Source organism: Polypterus senegalus, chromosome 5 (genome assembly GCF_016835505.1).
Source record: "Polypterus senegalus isolate Bchr_013 chromosome 5, ASM1683550v1, whole genome shotgun sequence".
NCBI lineage: Eukaryota > Metazoa > Chordata > Cladistia > Polypteriformes > Polypteridae > Polypterus > Polypterus senegalus.
The window spans coordinates 101,256,465-101,281,953 of record NC_053158.1 but is presented as its reverse complement, the minus strand read 5'-3'; the positions used below and the strand labels follow the sequence as shown (position 1 = coordinate 101,281,953).

At 37.9% G+C, this 25,489-nt stretch overlaps 1 protein-coding gene across 1 annotated transcript in view; it reads left to right on the top strand.

The window, feature by feature from the left end:
* The window catches only part of avl9 (AVL9 homolog (S. cerevisiase)), a 131,466-nt gene that overhangs the window by 71,017 nt on the left and 34,960 nt on the right, over positions 1 to 25,489 (top strand). The window contains exon 12 of the mRNA XM_039753168.1: positions 478 to 697. Within this exon, the coding sequence (XP_039609102.1) occupies positions 478 to 697 (220 nt within the window). The remainder of the gene's footprint in view (positions 1 to 477; positions 698 to 25,489) is intronic.

Sequence of the window (25,489 nt, the reverse complement as noted above, 5' to 3'; positions counted from 1 at the left end):
CATTTAAATTTACTGTCATACTCACCATTATAGTGTCCACTAGTTGTAGTGACAGGAAAATCATGAATATAGTCAAAAGCGATGACCAATATAATATTAGCCAGAAATAATTCCTGCTCATTGGATAAAAGTTTATATTTATAAAATGACTTTAAGCTGCATCCCAAATCCAGTGAAAATGTAACACTAATGTTTATTGGCCAGCTGTCTTATCAGACTGCATTAATGGTGGAAAAGGAAACAGTGAATCACTTCTTAAATATGTTTTGAATTTCATATATTTTCACAGTAAGGAATGGAAAACATGTAATAACCTGTAGGAAAGAGGGTCAAATACATAAATGAGAGAACATTCAGTTGTGAGTAGCTGACCTTGGCTATAAAATTTTCCAAAGGTCTGATTTCCTGTTCTCCTCAATTTTTAAACATTTATTTAAGCAACGTCTATTGTAATCATTTGTCATTTTCCAATTACAGGTGGAAGAGACCCGTATACAAATTCATGACCCAGAGTTGAGGAAAGTTCTCAGCCTTACCACAGCTGATTTACGTTTCGCAGACTATATGGTGAAACATGTCACAGAGAACAGAGATGATGTGTTCCTGGATGGTACTGGGTGGGAAGGGGGAGATGAGTGGATCCGCGCACAGTTTACACTTTATCTTCAAAGTCTTCTGTCTTCTACCCTACAGCAAGGTAAGAATGTATTGTACGTGATTTTCATTTGCCTCTAGCAAATCCCCAAAGGTTGGTGTTTGTTTAGCTTCCAGCTATGCAACATTTAACATTAGAGGCAGCCATTTAAGCACATATATTGATCCATATTAAGGGCATCAATAAGCTACGTTTAAAAGAATAACAAATAGCGCTTTAACAGTGTATGGTGATACATTTTACTTGGTGATGTAATTGCTAGTTCCATTAATGTGTGGATACTTTCGTATCGTTAATAATAATAATACATTTTATTTATATAGCGTCTTTCAAATTAATTGGGTGATTAGTGTATAATGCATTTTTTAATTAAAAAAAGAGTGATATTTAAATGTTTAAAAAAAGCTCATAATTAGGTAGATAAGCATATAATTATAGATTTTGAGAAATGAGGAAGAAAAATAGTTTAGCTGCTGTGTGAGATGCAAAATGCTTGGTTTTTTTTAAATAAAAAAATATTTAGGTTCGGTGAATTAGCAAGTCTAAATTGGACCCATATGAGCAAGCGCTGATGGCCTGGTGCGCTGTACAGTGCTAGTTCTGCTGTGGAACAAAAATTTCCTCTGTATACAAATAAATCATTCTTGGAGACCAGATGGAAATGCAGAATGGTTCTTTATTTGCACATAGATGTGTGCAGATGTCTCAGTCCATGGAGTGAGCAATCATTAATACAATTAATTTGCTTTTGTGCTTTTCTATTACCATTACTTTATCTAATACATCACGTCATCTGACTCTTAATATACAGAATTCTATTATCTTAGCCAATCGACTATAGCCACCAGTGACTTCTTATACACGTCGATTCTTCCATTATTCAAAACATCGCTTCGTTAATAGGGGTGTCCCATTGATCTACTCACTGCTTCATAATAAGGATGTTTGAGCTTTCTCACTAGTTTGTTTTCACTTTTTAAGGGGGTGTTTATTACACACCTACTTCATTTTAACCTTAGCAACTATCTTGGTGGCTCCTCTAGATGAGGCAAAAGCCTCAGGTGCCCAAGCTTTAAGCAGCACTTAGTTAACCAGTTAGTTACCCTCAATCCTTTTCCTTATGCTTTTAATAACTATTGTTACAACTTCATTTAAGTATATGCTTGTATTAAATTGTAAAAATGATCATGTATTGATTCAAAAGTTTTGATTACAATTCTATAGTACCTGCCTTACACCTCGAAGTCCCTCGACCATGGCCTCTTATTTCACCAGGAAGTTTTCAATGAAACTCTCCTTCTACAGTATCACCAGTCTAAGTTATTCTGTCACCTAAGATGGCTTTAAATCCACTCTTAGCACACCGTCACAAAATGTTATTATAAATCAAGGTTATTTCAGTTACTAAAATTGAATACATTAAAGATGTATGTGGGCACAGTATACTAATAATTTCATCTACAAGTATGACTTGAACGATACTGGGAAAGTGGGGAACTGAAGGCTAGAAACATAACATAAAATTCTCAAACCCCAATTAACCAAAACATTATTCATAAAATAAAAGATGCTTCTGAATATGTCAAAGTTGTACAGTGTAATGTTGTCCAAAGTTTCTTCATTACTAGTTTTGTCTTTAAAATAAAAAATAATAATAATTCTGTGGCCATGGCACTGTGTACAACATGGATAAAAAATAACATACAGCAGAGATATTTCTTTTTTAAGAAATAATATAAAACTCTGTCAATGTGGACCAAGTATTGTTTATTTTTTTCTCTTAAAACAATTTCTTATCTAAAAATTAAAGGTAATACAGTAAAATGCACCAAAACTTTAAAATAACACAGTTTTATTTATTTTTAAAATGTCTTCCATCCACTAGTGAGTTCACAAAAATAAATAATTAAATACATGGAAGTTAATTAGTAACAGTTAAAAAGCAGTTTCTCTGCAGGCTTTAAGATATAATTTTATTTGTCCAAGGGGGAGATTTGGCTTTTTACACAAGCTCTTTAAATTAAAATAAAAACAAACAAAAAAAATAGATTGATAAATAAATGCATACACACACACACACAATATGCTCTGAACACACACCAGAAAGACTTAAAAGAATGACAATTTAAAAAGAAAGAAAACTTCTGACTTGGCTGTCAGAGTCACAGTGAGGCGTTATACAGGTGTATTGCTGTTGGTATGAAGGTGTCCCAGTAGCGTTTCTTGACACACTTCTGCTGATTGATTTGCTGTACTGAAAGTAGTGTGTTACGGTCAGAGACGCAATGTGCAGCGCTGTTCATAATATCGCTTAGTGTTCTTTTAATTCTGTCCTTTGCTGCTATCTCCAGGGGGTCCACAGTGCATCCCATAACTAAGCCTGCCATTTTAATTAACTTGTTGATTCTGTGGACCTCTCTTGAAGTGATGTTGCCAGCCCAGCATCCCACAACATAGAAAATCGCAATAGCCATTAGAGAGTTGTAGAAGATGTGAAGGATGTTACCTCCCATATTAAAGGAACACAGTCTCTGCCCTTTGTTATATAGTTCTTCTGTGCTATGTGACCAGTTTAAAACTTAATTAATGTGGATTCCCAGGTACGTGTAGGAGTGAACCACGTCAACATCCATTCCCTGAATAAAGAGCGGTGGACAAAGTTTTAATTTATAGAGGAGGAGGAAGAATTTCCACCTTCTTCTTATGGAACTACACTGAACCGATAGATAGATACATACATACATACATACAGTGGGTACGGAAAGTATTCAGACAATTTTTCACTCTTTGTTATATTGCAGCCATTTGCTAAAATCATTTAAATTATTTTTTTCCCTCATTAATGTACACACAGCACCCCATATTGACAGACAAAAAAAGAATATTTGAAATTGTTGCAGATTTATTAAAAAAGAAAAACTGAAATATGACATGGTCCTAAGTATTCAGACCCTTTGGATTTGGGGATCCTCTTCCATTCTTCCTTGCAGATCCTCTCCAGTTCTGTCAGGTTGGATGGAAATGTTGGTGGACAGCCATTTTAGGTCTCTCCAGAGATGCTCAATTGGGTTTAAGTCAGGGCTTTGGCTGGGCCATTCAAGAACAGTCACAGAGTTGTGAAGCCACTCCTTCGTTATTTTAGCTGTGTGCTTAGGGTCATTGTCTTGTTGGAAGGTAAACCTTCGGCCCAGTCTGAGGTCCTTAGCACTCTGGAGAAGGTTTTTGTCCAGGATATCCCTGTACTTGGCCACATTCATCTTTCCCTCGATTGCAACCAGTCGTCCTTTCCCTGCAGCTGAAAAACACCCCTACAGCATGATGCTGCCACCGCCATGCTTCACTGTGGGGACTGTATTGGAAAAGTGATGAGCAGTGCCTGGTTGTCTCCACACATACCGCTTAGAATTAAGGCCAAAAAGTTCTATCTTGGTCTCATCAGACCAGAGAATCTTATTTCTCACCATCTCAGAGTCTTTCAGGTAAACTCCATGTGGGCTGCATGTGTCTTGCACTGAGGAGAGGCTTCCGACAGGCCACTCTGCCATAAAGCCCTGACTGGTGGAGGGCTGCAGTGATGGTTGACTTTCTACAACTTTCTCCCATCTCCTGACTGCATCTCTGGAGCTCAGCCAAAGTGATCTTTTGGTTCTTCTTTATCTCTCTCACCAAGGCTCTTCTCCCCCGGTAGTTCGGCTTGGCCAGACGGCCAGCTCTAGGAAGGTTTCTGGTCGTCTCAAACGTCTTCCATTTAAGGATTATGGAGGCCACTGTGCTCTTGGGAACCTTAAGTGCAGCAGAAATTTTTTTGTAACCTTGGCCAGATCTGTGCCTTGCCATAATTCTGTCTCTGAGCTCTTCAGGCAGTTCCTTTGACCTCATGATGCTCATTTGCTCTGACATGCATTGTGAGCTGTAAGGTCTTATATAGACAGGTGTGTGGCTTTCCTAATCAAGTCCAATCAGTATAATCAAACACAGCTGGACTCAAATGAAGGTGATCTCAAGGATGATCAGAAGAAATGGAAAGCACCTGAGTTAAATATATGAGTGTCACAGCAAAGGGTCTGAATACTTAGGACCATGTCATATTTCAGTTTTTCTTTTTTAATAAATCTGCAACAATTTCAAATATTCTTTTTTTGTCTGTCAATATGGGGTGCTGTGTGTACATTAATGAGGGAAAAAAATAATTTAAATGATTTTAGCAAATGGCTGCAATATAACAAAGAGTGAAAAATTGAAAGGGGTTTGAATACTTTCCGTACCCACTGTAGATAGATAGATAGATAGATAGATAGATAGATAGATAGACATACTGACTGACTGAATCAATCAATCAATCAATATACTCCAGCAGCAGCATACTGATAAAGAACAATATTAAATTAAAGAGTGATAACAATGAAGGTATAGCAGACAAACAATAACTTTGTATAATGTTAGTGTTTACCCCCCTGGCTGGAATTGAAGAGTCGCATAGTGTGGGGAAGGAACGATCTCCTCAGTCTGTCAGTGGAGTAGGATAGTGACAGCAGTCTGTCGCTGAAGCTGCTCCTCTGTCTGGAGATGATACTGTTCACTGGATGCAGTGGATTCTCCATCATTGACAGGAGCCTGCTCAGTGCCCGTCACTCTGCCAAAGATGTCAAACTGTCCAGCTTTGTGCCTACAATAGAGCCTGCCTTCCTCACCAGTTTGTCCAGGCGTGACGCGTCCTTCTTATTTATGCTGCCTCCCCAGCACACCACCGCATAGAAGAGGGCGCTCGCCACAACCGTCTGATAGAACAGCTGCAGCATCTTATTGCAAATGTTGAAGGACACCAGTCGGCTCTGTCCTTTCTTACACAGAGCATCAGTATTGGCAGTCCAGTGCAATTTATCATCCAGCTGCACTCCCAGGTATTTATAGGTCTGCACCCTCTGCACACAGTCACCTCTGATGATCACGGGGTCCATGAGGGGCCTGGTCCTCCTAAAATCTACAACATTGGCAGCTGTACATAAAGTGTCACACCCAGTACCTAATATGTGCAATTTATTTGATTTGTCTTTGTTAAATTTGCTTACTTTTTTATTGTATAGTATTGTACAATCCTGTTTACATCTTTCCATTTTTTACCATAAACATTACATACCTGTCCAGGCTTTTTGAAAAATGTTATACAGGTAAAATTCTGTTGCAACGAATATCTCCATCCATCCATTATACAACCCGCTATATCCTAGCTACAGGGTCACGGGGGTCTGCTGGAGCCCATCCCAGCCAACACAGGGCGGAAGGCAGGAAACAAACTCTGGGCAGGGCGCCAGCCCACCGCAGTACAACGAATATCTTTACAGCGAAATTTTCATTACAATGAAGTATTTTTATGATCTTGACAGTTTCCCCATAGACGCGAGTCTATAGAAATCTTGTTACTACGAAGTATATTTAGCAGATACTTTCATTACAACGAAGTGCCCAAAAGACCTTGAAATGCTTGAATGAATCATCCAAGGAGCAGTTAGTTCTGTGCTCGGAGCACAGTTGTGCACAAAAAAACCCCAAACAGAAACATTGTAATTATTTTTTCTTTCTTTGAACTTTCCTCATACTGTTTTTTCCTGTTTTTGTTTTCTGTGATACCTTTTGCTTATTTCTCGTCGCGATTTGAAAAACATCCATTGGAATTTAACTCATTGTCACCCTCCTATAGAAACAGCAAACACGAAAAAATTATAACAGTTCATAGTAAAAAAAAAAAGTACATTTTTGCAGTTCTCGATTGTGGCAAAAAGAAAAAAGACGTCAGTGAATTCAGAATTTCGCCATCGACACTGTCAACTTTCTTGAAAGACCGAGCAAAAAAAGAAGAAAAATCTCGGGTTGCAAACATATATTTGAACTGCTGCATTTGAAGACATTGAAAAAGCAGTTTTTATGTGGTTCAGTGATGCTCATTCAAGAAACATTCCTATTAATGTGGCAGTCATTCAAGAAAATGTGAGGTTTATAAACTCTCTTGGGACCTCCCCCAACTAGACAGCACGCCAAAGAGCGACCCGAAGTCCGTTCTCTGCGTCTATGGAAGACTGTTTATCTGTTGCCGGGGCAACAGCAGGCTCACAGCTATGCTGCGTCTCTCCGCCAAAGCAAATAGAAGAGATATCGGTGGGTGATGCAAGGTACATTGTAAATGCAAATAACAGATTTACTTGGTCACTGATCTGGCCATGGCCCTGCCTGACTGCTGTGTCTGTGTATGGCAGAGTGGCAGATCACGCTACAATAAATAACTGTGCCGTTCCTGTTACAAGCTGAAAAAAGCTGGTTTTGCTAAAGTACTGAGACTAAGCCTCGTGTTTTGGGGTGCAAGACAGGGACTTATAGCGCAACCCCGATCTTTAATGATTTGCTTCTGTTTCACTTCACTGCAGCGCTTTGAGCCTGATGTTGCCCTGCCCTGGCAACAGACAGACAATCTTCCACAGACGTGGCAATCGCGCTTCGGGTCGCACTTCAGCGTGTCATGCCCATTGGGTGGGGGATCTCAAAAGAGTTCAGAAACCTAACAATATGAATAAGAAAAAGATGATTCGGCCTGATTGATAACTGTGCTGCCCACAACATGCTTCTACATTTAGATACTGTTCGCATTGAATTCCTTCCACCCAATTGCACAGCAGCGCTTTAGCCATTGGATTTGGGCATTATTAACACCCTGAAAGTGTATTATCACAAGGAAATGTTGAGAAAAATTCTCGTCAGCATAACTTGTAGGCAGAAGGAGATTAAAATTAACTCGAAAGAAGCTATTGAAATGATTGCAACCGCCTGGACGCAAGTTAAAGAAAGCACTATAGTAATAAACACAGAATCTCATTACAATGAAATTTTCGTTACAACAAAATATTTTTTAGGTCCCTGGGACCATCAGAAAATGACACTTAATAATGTTTGCATATGCATTACTTTATCTACCACGTCAACCATCATGACTATGAAGTAACAGATTATGTAATATATTATTTTTGCAATTGATGGTAAGTGTTTAAAGGTAACTGCCTATGATTAAATTACATTCAGGCTCTGACTAGAAATCAAAGAAAATGTGATAAAATCTGACATTAGTGCAACTAAAATTGTCTGGATTATGCACATTCAGTTTGTCTGCTATAGTTCAGGCTTTGCTGCTTTTCCTTATAGATTGAGTTGGGATTTAAATAATTGGTGAAGTTAAGATCTTGCCTGAAGAAGGGGCCTGAGTTGCCTCTAAAGCTTGCATATGGAAATCTTTTTAGTTAGCCAATAAAAGGTGTAATTTTGCCTGACTTCTCTCTACATTCATAATGGCTAACACTGTACAACACCCTAGTACTACAAATAATTGATGAAAAAAAGAAAGACAGAAACATAAATAAACCACTGCAGAGGTAATACGGATGGACATGTTGTCTCTGTACATGGCACTAAAAATGATCATAATTCTGACATACAGTATTATTTTACAGGCATCACATGACACACAATGCAGTTGAGCAGAAGATATTTTTGGCAGTTTGGAGTCAGTAGTTATAAAGTTTTAGAAGTGTGATTACAGTACTAGAGCTGGTACAATAAATGAAAGAATGAGAAAATAATTTATCTGACTTATAGTTGCAATCAGTCCTACTTTTCATGTCATGTCATTTTTGTGGGGAGTTCTAGAGCCTATCCCAGCTAGCATAGGGTGCATGGCAGGGTGAAAACACACACACACACACACACTACGGCCAATTTAGCTTTACTAGTTCACCTAACATGCACGTCTTTTGACTGTGGGAGGAAACTGGAACACCCAGAGGAAACCCACGCAGACACAGGGAGAACATGCAAACTCCATGTAGAGGGGACCCTTGAGCCCTGGCAGCAATACCACTGCTCCATTGTGACTCCTCTTTTCATATATCAGTTTGTCATATAAACAAACCATATGTACCAGTGTTTATGTGCAGCATTTTCCTAATTGCCTTGCCAGTCTTCCCAATGTTGCCATTTAATATTATGCTTAGAATTCACTCACAATATGTTCACCTCATGATTCTCAGGAACTGTTTTTTAAATTACATAAGGGAACATTATCTCCCTTCCTTGCAAAGAGAGCTTGTTACATATGATCCTATATGTTATATTTATGATGCTTGCTTTATTGTACTCTGAATGTTTGTTCACATCATCTGTAAGTCTGAAAACATATGAATTTATATGAATATTTATAGTATAAAGTATGTGAAATATTTGTAGCATTTTAAGATATTTTAGTTCAGGAAATTTGCCTGACGTTTTGAAAAACATTTTTATTTTGTTTACACATGCTCATTCAGTTCATGTCAGGTTTTTGATTTATTTTAGTTATATATCATACAGACTCCAAATTATTATACTGTGTACTCTTGGCAGTTCCTCATTTTAACCTGGTACATTAGGATGGAATTTCAGCATGCCCCCTTTGACTGACTCACCTCGTAATGAGATCCTTGAACAAAAACAAAGTCATTCAGGCAGATGCCAGTAAAGCAAGCCAGTAGTATTTTTACCTTTAGAAGTATTTTCTTACAATTAGAGACAAAAAAGTGTGAGGAAATTGCCATTTATGCTGCATTTTGCTTGGCAGAACCGACGAAAAAGCTGTCCCTAATTCTGTGAAGATGTTTGACTCAAATAAAAAAAATAATAATATTCATAATGTTTTCATATTCCTATACAACTACATGAGTCTTCTTAGTTTAGCATGATCAAAGTACATTCTCAAATTTGGTGTATTTTTTACATTTCTACTATTTTTAAATGTGTAGGTACAGTGGAGGAAATAAGTATTTGATCTCCTGCTGAATTTCTAAGTGTGCTCACTTACAAAGAAATGATCTGTCTCTACTTTTTATGGCAGTTTCATTTTAATGGAGATAGAATATCAACCAAAACTCAAGAAAAAACACATTACATAAAAGTTATAAATTGATTTGCATGTCATTGAGAGAAATAAGTATTTGATCCCCTACAGACCAGCCAGGATTCTGGCTCCCACAGATTGGCTATGTGCCCATGTGGCACACAGATTACAATCAATCAATCAATAAATCAATCAATTACAGATACTCCTGATCTCAACTCGTTATGTGTATAAAGCACACCTGTCCACAGAATCAATGTCTTCCATTCCAACCTCTCCACCACCATAGGCAAGACCAAAGAGCTGTCAATGGACATCAGGGACAAGAATGTAGACCTGCACAAGGCTGGAATGGGTAACAAGACCATCAGCAAGAAGCTTGATGAGAAGGTCACAATTGTTGGTGTGATTATTCGGAAATGGAAAAAATATAAAATGACCGTCAATTGCCCATGGTCTGGAACTCTATGCAAGATCTTGCCTCATGGGGTGAGGATGATCATGAGAAAGGTGAGGGATCAGCTCAAAACTACACAAGAGGAGAGTGTTAATGATCTGAAGGCAGATGGGACCACAGTCACCAAGAACACCATTGGTAACGCACTACACCGTAATGAATTGAAATCTTGCATTGCCAAGGTCCCCCCCCCCCTTTAAAGAAGGCACATGTACAGGCCCCGATGTTCACTATCAAACTTAAGATGTCCTTTGACAGCACTTTGGTCTTGCCCATGATGGTGGAGTGGTTGTAATGGAAGAATATGATTCTGTGGACAGGTGTGCTTTATACACATAAAGAGCTGAGATCAGAAGTATCTGTAATTGATTGATTGATTGATTGTGGCACACAGGCAATCTGTGGGAGCCAGAATTCTGGCTTGGTTGTAGGGGATCAAATACGTACTTCTCTCAAATTAATTTTTTACTTTTATGTAATGTGTTTTTTCTAGATTTTTTGTTGATATTCTGTCTGTCTCCATTAAAATGAAACTACCATAAAAATTAGAGACTATTCATTTCTTTGTAAGTGAGAAAACTTACAAATTCAGCAGGGGATCAAATATTTCTTTCCCTCACTGTATACTCCTGAAACATGTAAATACGAGAATACCCACTCTAGTATCTATCTATCTATCTATCTATCTATCTATCTATCTATCTATCTATCTATCTATCTATCTATCGATCGATCTATCGATCTATTGATCGTTGGCTGATGATGTACCGTTTTTGTATTACCTTTTTAAGAGTATATACACCAAACTATTAGGATATACAAATTTGTTCTAGTAATGGAAACCATAATTTGTCCTGTGCTAACAGATGTTACAAGCATTACATATAATAATGAATTAGACAGACACATCTGCCATAGGGTGCTAGGCCTATCTTAGTGCTTTGCAATAATTGTTTAAGGGGTTAAGTATTCCATTCTTTTTCAATGCATGGTTGATATATTCCATTTAACTGTGCCATTGGAGTGACTTTAGAATTAGTGACTGTTCTCAAGTATTAAAAGTGGTTGCCACAGAACACTAACACTTTCTCTGATCAATTAGTATAGGTACGAAGTATAAAAAACTTGAAAGCTAGTATGGAGGTTTGAAAGTTTGAGAGTTTAAAAGCTATGGATTTGGAAGTCATGTAGTTTTAAGATATCTAGAAGACCTGTGTCAAATCTTAGCCCACGTTCCGTCTTTGTGGAGTTTGCACATTTGTTCGTAATATCTATGAATTTGTCTTAAGGCTGTCCGGTGTCCACCTACATCCCAGATACTTGCATGTAGGTTTACTTGGCAGTTCTAAATTGAAGCTGTGTGGCTGAGGTAGACTGGCACCCTGCCCAACATTGGTTCCTGATTTGCACCTGATGGTTTCAAGGTATTCTCCAGCTGTTTAAATTGTGTAGTAGGTTTGAATATATCAATATTTAGTTAATGAATACCAATGTGGGTGCCATCTTGTCATAAACACTGGTGGGGCAAAAAAAATAATAAGCAACAACATTAATAATCACAAATAACTTACAGTAATTTAGCCACATTCAGCAACCTCCCGATGACAACACTTATTGTTAAAGTTCACAAAATGATCATTGGTATCAAAAGAGGACCCTAGTAACCCTTTTACTTAAATCATTAAAAAGTCTGAATGACATATTTGCAGAGGATAATCTTTGATAGTCAATGAAGTGAAAGTCTTGACTTCTTGTTGAAAGGCAGTACAGACTACTGTGGAGTATTTTAATTTTTGATTTATACAGATTATCCTTTCTGTTTGAAATAACTTTAAGGTTGATATAACTGTTTTTTTTTTTTTTTGTAGCTTGTTTTATGAAAAATGAAACGCTACAAACACAACAACAATAATGATCATAATAATAATAATTTAATAGGCTAGATAGAGATCATGATGCTGGCAAAGCTAAATATTTGCTCCAAAATGAAGCCGAATAAAATCAAAGAGAAATACTTGAGGCAAGAGACCGAAGCTCAGAATATGAAACTTCAGCTAAAAAATAACATCTGTAAAGATAAAATAGAACTGCTGAAGAGCAACCCGCTATATGGTAAATTCTTTCGAGACTTGGAAAGATCATTTGTCGGTAAGCAGACGTCTATGCAGTGGCTTCACAGTTCTGGTCTAAAAGGAGAGACAGAAAGCTTAATTATGGCAGCACAAGCCAAGCATTTAACACCAGGTACCACCAGAAGAACATCTTAAAACATCCAGTAGATAGTAAATGTAGACTATGCAACAAGGCAGAAGAGCATATTAGTCATATTGTTGCAGGCTGTACAACACTTACACCTACTGAATATACACAGAGACATAATAAAGTAGCCAGTTATGTACACTGGACTATGTGCAAGAATCTAGGGGTACAAATGCCAGACAAGTATTACGAATACCTGCCAGAAAAGGTTGTGAACATCAACGATATCACCATCATGTGGGATGTTCCAATAACAACAGATAGAACAACCCTATCGAATCGTCCTGATATTGTGCTGCATAATAAGCAAGAGAGAACCTGCCTGTTGATCGATATAGCCATCCCAGACGACTTGAACATCATGTTAAAAGAAACTGAGCAGATCAGCAAATGCAAGGATGTGGAAATTGAGATTAAGCAGGATGTGGAACTGTAAAACTAGAACTGTGTCAGTTATAGTTGGAGCATTAGGTACATTAAAGAAACATCATGACGAAAACTTGAAGATGCTCCCAGGCCATCCATCAGCTACCGAAGTACAAAAGATCGCACTTATGGGCACTGCACACATCCTTAGAAAGATGTTAGGATAAATCACTTTGGCTTCTTGTTGTAGCCTGGATTTACTAGCTAATACCACAAAGACATCATGTGAGAGAAAACAAACACTAAATAATAATAATGATAATAATAATAATAGTAATTCTCCAGTTAGTGTAGCATAGAAGTTACAGAGACAACACAAAAATCTAATTATCCCCACAGCAGCATGACTGTAAATCTAGCCTTCAAATGCAATGCTTTAATAATCAACATATAAGCAGCTCCCAAGTGAACTTCCATTAAAACTTGGCAAAGGTCATCCTCCATTATTCACTACTGTGTATGAACTGATTGATGAACCTGTCATATTTGCTCTTGGCTTGTTAAAAAGTTCTTTGTAGTCAACTTCTTACTTGAAAGCCTGTTTTACTTTGTGCTTCGATGGTATTATGCTCCCTGCCTATTCTAGCATGGATGCAGTAACCATGAACTACGGGTCAGAGTTTAAAGACTGCCATTGTATTTTGCTTGCATCTGATTTGTGGTTATATTTGGCTAGCACTTTTATTTAAGGGGCCTAAATTAAATTTATGATTATGGTTTATCAGGCTGCTGGGTAAGATTATGATTTTGCTGGCACCAGCAGCTACGTGATAGGCTAACATGTCAAGTACAAAAATCTGCCTTTATAATGACATATAGATGCAAAGACATCTGGCATTGACCTTTCAACTCAATATTACTGTTGCAACTTTTGTCTAGCACAGCTCTGGCATGGGTTTTTTTCTGGGGTGCACTTGAATAAATGTCCCCAATAGAAGGCACCAATGATTTAACTTTGATATACTGTATGAACATTTTATATGAAAACAGCATATTTAAGAAACATGTTACTGTGTTAATTTCTGTGTAGCTGCATATATAGTAACAAAGCTAATGTGAAAAACCCAGTTAAACAAAGGCGTGGAGAAATCAACATAAGTCTGTGGAGCAGTAGTATCCTTCCTGACAATCCAATACTCCTGGATGATAATGGCTTTTACTTGAATTCAAAAAGGTTAATAAAAATAACTGATTTCACATTAATATGTGATATTGTGCTTGTATATACTTTATGTTCTGTGTCCCAATCTCTGGACGTCTTCATCCCTGCCTGTTGGAATCTCAGTTCTGCTCTCTTTTTTTTGTTTTTAAAGCCCCTAAGGCTTTAAAAAAAGAGATACGGCATTTTATCCGTGCCACACAAGAGATTTCTGTTTTTAAGAAGCAACAGATGGAATCTGTCAAAAACAGACTTCTAAAAATGTTAAGAGGCTTGTGTTCTGTGGTTGTTTCAGTGCTCCAGAGACCAGTAAATGGCTGACAACAGCCAGATAATTAAATTACTTTGTTTTGCAGCAGTAGCTTCACTGTTTTTGTCCAGGGAAAGGCAAATATGATCAGTCCACTTTAAATCATGTTGGTTGCAATGCTGAGTGGAAGATATTTGTAAATGATAACAGTGTACAAACACATAGTAGAAAATGGGCATTGACAATTCGTCTTTCTCCATTGCAGCACAGTATGTGACAATGCAAATGTTTCATGTTATCTAGCACTGTGGGGATGTGGCTACTATTTTCAGATTCTGTTATTTTGTTTATTTGAATTAATTCAGCATGCACATGTGAAACTTTAGATTCTTGCACGGTGCATTTCTTTTCTGTTTCATGTATACATTTCTTACTGTGCATGCTGTCAAGCAGATAATGAAAGTTGGTAAATACTTTCTTTTAGTAGATGTTTTATTGCATGAAAAAAAGTAAAAGATGAGTGGTCCAGACAAACACATACGTAACACTGGCACTGCCACCTGAGAATTAGTCCACTGGAGTGATTCTGAACACCTGAATCACAAATTTTAGAAAGTTACTCAGCTGGATACTTTTAAAATATTTTCAGCTTTTAACTTTGTATAAACTACGTCAGGTTATAAAGATATCCAGTGGTGCCAGTTGTGATGAATTTGAAATGTTTCTAATTCCCTTTCCATAGACTAATCATAATCCCCACCGATGTTGTTTTGTCGAGGGTTTTCTATTCTAGTCCTGCAGTAAATGAACAGTGCTGTAGGTGGGTGTGAATAGCTTATAAAAAAATGAATGTTACAATTTTAATATGCCATGATACTGGAAATATCATAGTGAATGTATTGTGTAGAATAAAGTGTTTAGCCATATTCTTTCACGTCAGAACTTAAAACATAATTCTTTCTTAATGTAAATGCTAGAGGGTGCACTTCCCTCTATTATTATATTAGCATTAACTTAACAGGTAACCACACCGTTAAATCGTTCCTTCTGCTCCCAGTCAGCAAACTGCAGTCAAATTTCCCTTCAGCACCACATCATCGTCCACTAACATTGTTCCAAAAAGCAACAGAGTGCCTTCAGCCTTGTGTCAATAAAAGTTAGAGACCCTAAATTCTATCACATAATCCATGTAAAATTATGTGAATTTAATCCAAATCAGAAGCAGACATAAGACCATTTAAGCATGGTACAGTATGGGCTGTTAATATACTGTAGTAGACACTAAGGCATGTCTTTGTTTCAACATTTCAGGTGCTTCAATGTCAACTAGCAGTTTATATGCATATTGCAAAGTCGGTAGCTAGAAATGTATTTGTCTTTTTACTTAGGTCAAGTTTATTGTTTTGTGCACATTACAATGAGATTCTTGCTTGCATGTCTCTCAGAGTCTACTGGCAGTAGTATAATACAAATAACAAACAGTAAATTCAACACACACACAATGACTTCAGCATTAGAGATGTGTATATTTTGACCAGATTGGGTATTCTGGAGCAGACTCTATACCCAGACACGGAGATAGTCTAGGTAGTTGTCAGTAGGGGGTTATATTTAAATAAATCCTAGGTAGGATGAAGGCGTGCACACACTATGCAAACAGTAAAGAAAATAGCAAAACTGTGACCCATTGGCCCTTCCAATGCTCATTTTGCTGCTTACCAAAACCTCCCAACCTTCCTTTTCCTCAACACACTGGCCTCCTTTTGCTATTCACCAGATAAGCCCTTGCCGACTCCCGACTCTTCAGATTGCGGATTTGGGTGACCTTAATTAGGCTAACCTCAGGAGTACTTCTGGTTCTACTCCATCTTACCAAGAAGCACTTCTGGGTCATCTCTATTCCCGTATGGATTCCTGCAAACACTACTGTTAACAGGAACCTCTGAGGGAACCTTAACTTTTGTAGTTGAAAAATATTGCTGCCCACTTGCAGTCTGAAGAATTATTGCCGCTATAGTGCTCAACCAAGGCCAAGACTCCTTTGGTATGTCATCCTGGCTGGGATAAGGGTATCTCAGAAATGGCCTTGCATTTCCCTTCATCCACATGCTACCCCTTACAAATCCCAACACAACCCATACCCCACTGCCACTAATCTTAATTGGCGATGCAGCTTATCATGTAATTGCATGATATGAAGACCTCCTGTTGGCAAGGAATAAGGGACTTTTGACATTGAGGTGCATCAATTATGGGTTTCTACATACTCAGAAATAATAGAGGGCTTTGCCCTACAGTGAATCTGCTCTTTTATTAACACTGTTCTTTTATATACGGAAGGGGGTCACGTAATGTACTGGGACAATCCCTCAATTTAAATCCCTTGCACAAGAAGCAATAACATGTCAGGAGTTTTAATTCAACCTCTGCTCTTCCTAAAAGACAATAATGTTTTTCCATTCAATCCTCTGGGACTTGTGCCTTCTCTGGAGTCCTTCATCTTAACAGTGGTTGGGATAGAGACCCCTTCAAAGACTACAACCCTCAGTTTTATGCCATTTAAAGTTGTAGCCTGAAGGGACGAAGTCCCCCTGTACTTGCTTCTTAGTTATTTTCCTTGAACAATTTGCTGCTATAAGAAAGAAACTTCATACAGTATTCTGTCTGAACACTGTCCATTACAATTGCAAAATGGAACAGGTTTTGCTTATTGCAACTGAATTAGGTTATTGTGAAGTATGAAGATAAATGAAGAGCAGTATAGTAAAACTGAAATGACCTGGAACGCCACAACTGTCCCTCACTTCTGACTCAGCAATGAAGCGTTTGAAAACCACAAATATTGCCCAAAGACATAGTCGAGATTCTGCTGCCAGTATGTGCATTTTACTCCTTGTCCGACAAAACGCATGGGTTGAAGTACAGTAATAATCTGTGTTGGTTGATTGGTTACTGAAAAGCCTTTCTTCTTCTAACTTTTTTCTTTCATTTTTCGTAAATGGCGCTCTTATACTCATTTGGGCGCAGTCATGGAGTCGCACCTGGATAGTACAGCCAACGAAATCCATGACTGATAAATCATCATCCGCAAAGTCATATTCTTTAAAACCTCACACACAACGCAAAAGGAAACAGCTAATAATATAAACACCCTCTATGTGTACTTAATGTCCCTATTCATATGGCTGGATGTGGCCCACTAACTGTAAGGTTCCCACCCCTGGTTTAAAGAGATCTTTTCACTTTCTTGTAATTATAATTTCCAGGCAATTTAACTGTTCTGATTCAGTCAGCAAGAAGTGGTCTAATTTGACCTGGTATGTGACAAACTTGATTGAAAAAAAGCATCCTTTTACTGAAATTAATTCACATCCAGAGATCTTATAAATTTTTATGAGCAATGTCAGGGCTAATGGCAATGATGAATATGAGTTTGAGTATAAAGCACTTTGTCATCAGAAAAATAAAAGATATTTTCTGTTCAGGGCCTTCCCACATGATTGTTTTTATCTCTGGCTGCTTCTGAAAATGGATAGATAGGGGTTTAACAGCATTGGCAACAAACAGTGACGATATAGGACCTGAAAAGATTGAAAATTGTAGCAAACCTGGTAGAAGAAGAGAACATAAAGAAAGAATATAGTGTCAAACTATACTGATGTTTATCTTTCTTCTATAAATCATCCATATCAATACATTTCCTAAACCTTCCCATCCCCCTGTTTCAAATCCACATATTCAAGTTCTAAAAACTGGAAACAATATCACGAAATTTGGACATTGGAATACTGGAACCAGTTTTAGGCAAGAAAAAATAATTTTAAATTGCCCACCCAGGAACAGTAATAATAATGCCGGGGAGAAGGAGGTAACTAACTCAATTAATCAATTATCTGTTTTGCTGGTAATTAATTACATAATCCAGTAAGGCTTCTGCTTTATTTACTTTACCTTTCTCTGTAGTCGGAAGTGGTGTCCAGCCTTTAGACGTTTATCAAGGTAACTGAAGCACACTAATTTTAAGAAACAGAATAATATGATTTATTGATAAACACAATTATAGAAATATATCTGTATATACTGTATGTAAATATATATATATATATAGATACACACTGTCATAAAAACGAGTCCAAGACATCATAAAGGTTTGGGGCAGCCACCCGTATATTGTTTTTTCCCAGCTGCAAGTAGGTTTTCTTATCAAAGAAACGATGTGCATCTCACAGAGTCCAAAACAGAACTGACTATAGTAGGCCAAGATGGAGGCTTTAAAGGTCTTGAGAGGAAGTGACGTCAAAGGGACGGAACCAGAAGTGACGTCATCAAAGGGGCGGCTTGAGTGGCGCCATCAAAGGGGCGGCCGAAGTGCGTCATCAAAGGGGCCGGCTTCAGAAGTAACGTCTTCAGAGGCGCCGGAACCTTGCAGGATTTCCCGGGAAAGGTCTGTAGGGAACTGAGAAAGACAGTCAGTGCACTCCGCCACCCCCTGGTCGGATGTTTTATTACAATTACTCGAGCCCTTTAGCTGCCTCCTACTCGCACGTGTGTGACAACACACATATACACTCACCTAAAGGATTATTAGGAACACCATATTAATACGGTGTTTGACCCCCTTTTGCCTTCAGAACTGCCTTAATTCTACGTGGCATTGATTCAACAAGGTGCTGAAAGCATTCTTTAGAAATGTTGGCCCATATTGATAGGATAGCATCTTGCAGTTGATGGAGATTTGTGGACATCCAGGGCACTAAGCTCCCGTTCCACCACATCCCAAAGATGCTCTATTGGGTTGAGATCTGGTGACTGTGGGGGCCATTTTAGTACATTGAACTCATTGTCATGTTCAAGAAACCAATTTGAAATGATTCGAGCTTTGTGACATGGTGCATTATCCTGCTGGAAGTAGCCATCAGAGGATGGGTACATGGTGGTCATGAAGGGATGGACATGGTCAGAAACAATGCTCAGGTAGCCCGTGGCATTTAAATAATGCCCAATTGGCACTAAGGGGCCTAAAGTGTGCCAAGAAAACATCCCCCACACCATTACACCACCACCACCAGCCTGCACAGTGGTAACAAGGCATGATGGATCCATGTTCTCGTTCTGTTTACGCCAAATTCTGACTCTACCATTTGAATGTCTCAACAGAAATCGAGACTCATCAGACCAGGCAACATTTTTCCAGTCTTCAACTGTTCAATTTTGGTGAGCTTGTGCAAATTGTAGCCTCTTTTTCCTATTTGTAGTGGAGATGAGTGGTACCCGGTGGGGTCTTCTGCTGTTGTAGCCCATCCGCCTCAAGGTTGTACATGTTGTGGCTTCACAAATGCTTTGCTGTATACCTCGGTTGTAACAAGTTGTTATTTCAGTCAAAGTTGCTCTTCTTTTTTTTTTTTATTTATTTATTTATTTATTAATTTTATTACAATCAATACATAGCAATCAAGTTTTTACAAAAAAAAAGAATTATGCTAAGAACAGATCGATCCCCACCCTTGAGAGAGAGAGCAAGCCAAGCGGTGTAAAATTTAAGGCTTTTAAAAATACCTAAATCAACAAATTCTCTGTGCTTTATAAAATCATTTCAAAATATTACTGATTAGATCCTGCCATGTTTTGAAAAAAGTCTGCACAGATCCTCTAACTGAGTATTTGATTTTTCCAATTTTAAATAATATAACACATCAGTTTCCCACTGACTTAAAAGAGGAGAGTTTTGGGTTCTTCCAGTTTATCAGAATAAGTCTGCGTGCCAACAGTGTAGTGAATGCAATCACAGTTTGTTTGTCTTTCTCCACTTTAAGACCCTCTGGAAGAACCCCAAACACAGCTGTTAATGGGTTAGGAGGGATTGTGAGTCCAAGACTGTCTGAGAGGTAATTAAAAATTTTTGTCCAGAATAATGTTAATTTGGAGCAGGCCCAGAACATGTGACCTAGTGAGGCTGGGGCTTGGTTGCAACGTTCGCAGGTTGGATCATGCCCTGGAAACATTTTGGAGAGTTTTAGTGAGACAGATGTGCTCGATATATAATTTTGAGTTGTATAATTGTATGCTTTGCATATGGAGCTTGAGTGAATTCTCTGCATTGCTACTTTCCACTCCTTTTCTGATATATTAATTGAGAGGTCATTTTCCCAGTGTCCTCTTGGATCTTTGAAAGGAAGGGATTGTAAAAGGATTTTATATATTGTAGAGATGGAGTCTAACTCCTTGAAATTGAGCAATAATTTTTCCAGCGTGGATGAGGGTGCAAGATGAGGAAAATCTGGAAGGTTCTGTTTAACAAAGTTCCTGATTTGAAGATAGTGAAAGAAATTTGTAGCTGGAATGTTAAATTTGGAACGTAATTGTTCATAGGATGCAAAGGCGTTGTCTATATAAAGATCTCTAAGCAAGTTAATTCCAAATTTTTCCAGATATTAAAAACTGCATATGTTTGTGAGGGTTGAAAGAGGTGGTTCTTTTGCAGGGGTGCCACAGAAAGAAGCTTCTCCGTCTTAAAATGCTTTCTACATTGGTTCCAGATTCTAAGTGAGTGGAGCACAATTGGGTTATTAGTGTATTGCCGATAGCGTGTGTTTATTGGAGCACAAAGCAAGGAATACAAAGAAGTACTGCAGGATTTTACTTCTATTGCGGTCCATGCCTGTGTATGTTCTTCTATTTGTGTCCAGGTTCTTATCGACTGTATATTTGCGCCAGTAATAAAACTGGAAGTTAGGTAGAGCCATGCCGCCTTCTGCCTTTTGTCTTTGTAGGGTCGCTCTTTTGATGCGTGGATGTTTAGAATTCCAAATAAATGAGGTTATTGTTGAATCTAATTGCTTAAAGAACGATTTATTAATGTATATTGGTATGTTTTGAAATAAAAAGGAGCTTAGGAAGAATATTCATCTTAACAGTGTTAATTCTTCCAGCTAGTGTGAGATGAAGGGTTGACCATCTATGCAAGTCTTGTTTAATTTTTTCCATACAGACGATAAAGAGCTTTATGTTTACTTGTGATGTTTACCCCGAGGTATTTAAACTGTTCTGCAATGATAAAAGGAAGGGTGTCTAATCTAATATTATATGCTTGAATTCACGGAAAGAGTACACTTTTATTCAGATTAATTCTGAGACCAGAGAGCTTTTGAAATTCTGTGAGTGCTGCTAAGACTGCAGGCACAGAATTTTCTGGGTCCGATATATACAGTACCATGTCATCTGCATATAATGAGATTTTCTGTTCCAGTCCTTCTCTGCTAATCCCCTTTATCTGATCAGTATTTCGACAATGTATTGCCAGTGGTTCAATGGCAATTGCAAACAGCAGTGGTGACAAAGGGCATCCTTGTCTTGTGCCACGTTCTAGTTTAAAGTAGTCTGAGCAAATGTTATTGATGCAAACTGAAGCTTCTGGGTTAGTATACAGTAATTTAATCCATGCACAAATGTTGGGCCAAACCCAAACTTCTCCAAAATAGTAAAAGGTATTTCCATTCAATCATGTCGAATGCTTTTCTGCATCCAATGATAATAATATTTCTGGGGTGTTTGATTTAGTTGGTGAGTATATTACATTAAACAGGCGTCAAGATTTGAAGATAAGTGTCGGCCCCTAATAAATCCAGTTTGGTCTTGTGATATTATTGAGGGAGCACTTTCTCCATCCTTCTAGCTATGATTTTAGAGAGTATTTTAACGTCGTTATTCAGAAGTGAAATTGGTCTGTATGATGCACATTGTAATAAGTCCTTATTTTGTTTTGGAAAGACAGTGATTAGTGCTTGGCGAAAGGTTTGTGGAAGAGATTGGTTATCTCTGGCTTCTGTAAATGTTGCTAATAGGAGGGAGCTAGCTGAGCGGAGAATTTCTTGTAAAACTCTGCAGGGTAGCCATCAGGGCCTGCTGCTTTTCCACCTTGGAGTGACTTTATAGCATCCAGTAATTCTGATAATGACAGAGGTTTATCGAGCTCCTCCACACTAATAGCGTCAATTTGTGGTATCTGTAATTTATCCAGAAATGCATTAGATTGTATATTGTCTTCTTTAAACTCAGTAGTATATAGGGATTTATAGTAGTCTCTAAAAGTGCACATTATATTTTTGTGTTCGATGATTTTATCTCCATTCGTGTTAGTAATTACGAGATTGCGCTGCACTTCTTGCTTGTGAATTTGTTGCTAAAAGCTTATTAGCTTTCTCTCCATGTTCATAATAATGATGTCTGGATTTGTAAATTAGTTGTTCGGTTTCTTTAGTTGTCAAGAGGTTTAATTCTGAATGTAGAGCCTGCCTCCTCTTATGTAGAGTCTCGCTTGGTAGTCTGGCATGTTCTTCATCTATTTTAGTAATTTCGCTTTTTATCTCTGCTACTTTCTTCGCTCGGATTTATTTCTGTGGGAAAGATATGAGATAATCTGTCCTCTTAAGAAGGCCTTAAGAGTTTCCCAGAGTGTTCCTGCAGAGATCTCAGGGGATGTATTTGTCTCTAGAAAGAATTCAATTTGTTTGGATATAAATTCAGTACAATTCTCGTCAGCTAATAGAAGCGGATTGAGACGCCATCTGCGGGTGAGTGTATGGGGCTTAGTAATTTCAGCTCCAAGATCATCGGAGCATGGTCTGAAATAACAATAGCATCGTATTTACAAGATTTAATCTTAGGCAAGAAGTTATTATCTATAAAGAAGTAATCAATCCTTGAGTAGCAATGATGTACTGGTGAGTAGAAAGAATATGTTCTTGAATTTGGGTTTAAAACCTCCAGGGATCTGATAAGTTGTGATCAGTTATAAACTTTGTAATTATCTTTGCGGTGTTAGTTGCGTTCCCCTGTGGAGGAAGTCTTATCTAAAAGTGGATTTAGAACACAATTAAAGTCCCCAGCCATTATAAGTTTATGAGTGTTCAGATTGGGAATGGATGCAAATAAATTTTGTATAAATTCCTTATCATCAACATTAGGTGCATAAACATTTATCAAAATCATTTTACAGTTAGATAAGTCTCCCATGACCATCACATATCTCCCTTCAGGATCCAATACTACATCTGATGCTACAAATGGTACTGTTCTATGTATGAGAATTCCCACCCCTCTAGTTTTCTTTGTAAAACTAGAATGGAACATTTGGCCAGTCCAGTCTTTTGCAGCCGGAACTGATCCTTACTTAGTAAGTGGGTTTCTTGTAAAAATACTATTTTAGCATTTAGACCTGTTAGGTGAGAAAGTACTTTCTTTCTCTTTAATTCGTGATTCAGGCCTTTAACATTCCAGCTTACGGTTAACTGTCCCATCATGGAGACACTGATTCTGAGTTTTTGGTGTCATATTATAGTCTTAACTGGAAGTGAAATAGTTTAGGTCTTAATTTCCTATTCCCCCAAGAGTTGTTGCCATGCAGCTTATTATTACGTTGATAGTTATAATTATAAAGATTGAGATGATAGATTAGATATAGATCAAGCCTGCTCTCTTTCTCTTCCCCTTAACCCCCACCCTCCCTTTTTGCCTCCCCAGGTGAGGCTAAAACCCACTTCATGCAGTCCCAGTCCTCTGACATACCCAGAGACAGAGCACGTCCAAAGCACATCAAGCCCCCATGCAGTGGCGCTTTAAGGTTAAAAGATAGAGATATCTGTTACCAATATAGTCTTTAAAAGAGGAAAAAGAAAGAAAAGAATTTTGCACTTAATATATATATATATATATATATATATATACATATACACATATACATATATATATATACATACATACATACATATAATCTTCATCAATTTTAGTGCATTAAGATGATATCCCCAGATAATAAACCCAGGTGATGGTGTTAAAGATGTGTCCAAAACAAGCATAACAAGTCTTAATGCAGTAATAGCAATAACAGCAAACCAAGGGTATGATATTGAACAGTCTCATTTAGGGTACACATGAAATAATTAGAAAAGAAAAAAAAAAGAGGAGGAAAACGTAATTAAGCACAATAAAACACAAACATTTAGCCCTAGTAATACTAAGTAATGATAAGTAATAAGTAAGTAATAATAATATAAGAATATGAGAATATATGCTGATAAAAACCCGTATTTTAAAACAAATAGATCAGACAGTAGATTATTAATCCTAGCTTTATCATTTACCGCCATGACTCACAATTATGTATCAGAATAGTCCCGGGATCAGCTTTCTTAACTCATTTTCTGCCTCCTCCTTGCTAGCGAAAACATAGAAATGCCCCTGCCATTCCACTTTCAGTTTTGCCGGATACAGGAGGCCGTATTTGACATTGGCTTGCCGTAGCGCTGTTTAATATTATAGAAGGCGGCGTTTGATAGCTGTTGCTGGAGAGAAGTCAGGGAAGACGCGAATTTGGCAATCTTCATATATAATATCTTCCTTTTTTCCTGAGGAGTTCCATCACCTCTAACTTAAATGATAATCGTTCAAAACGGACTATAAAAGATCTTGGTCGGGGTCTGACGGTGTTTGATCCGTCGCTGTAAGCCGCTGCTATCTCAGATTCTGCTTTAAAGTCGCCCCCGATTATTTTAGAAAAAGTTCAGTTGCGAATTTCACCGGGTTTAAACTTTCTCGATTCTCCGGCAAGCCTTCAATTCTGACATTATACCTTCTATTCCCATCTTCTAAAGCAGCCAGTCTGTCTCCAAGTTTTTCTCCTTGTTTTTACATTCCGAACTGACATTTACTGCTCTTTCCTCGGCACTGGCAGCTAGATGTTCGGCTATTTCGATCCGATTCGTAAATGTCTCACTAAGATGCTCCAATCGATCAGCAAGCGTGCTCAGTTAGGCCCATCCGCCTCAAGGTTGTGCATGTTGTGGCTTCACAAATGCTTTGCTGCATACCTCGGTTGTAACAAGTTGTTATTTCAGTCAAAGTTGCTCTTCTATCAGCTTGAATCAGTCGGCCCATTCTCCTCTGGCCTCTAGCATCAACAAGGCATTTTCGCCCACAGGACTGCCGCATACTGGATGTTTTTCCCTTTTCACACCATTCTTTGTAAACCCTAGAAATGGTTGTGCGTGAAAATCCCAGTAACTGAGCAGTGAAATACTCAGACCGGCCCGTCTGGCACCAACAACCATGCCATGCTCAAAATTGCTTAAATCACCTTTCTTTCCCATTCTGACATTCAGTTTGGAGTTCAGGAGATTGTCTTGACCAGGACCACACCCCTAAATGCATTGAAGCAATTGCCATGTGATTGGTTGATTCGATAATTGCATTAATGAGAAATTGAACAGGTGTTACTAATAATCCTTTAGGTAAGTGTATATATTTATACATATAATACACATATATATATATATATATATATATATATATATATATATATATATATATATATATAT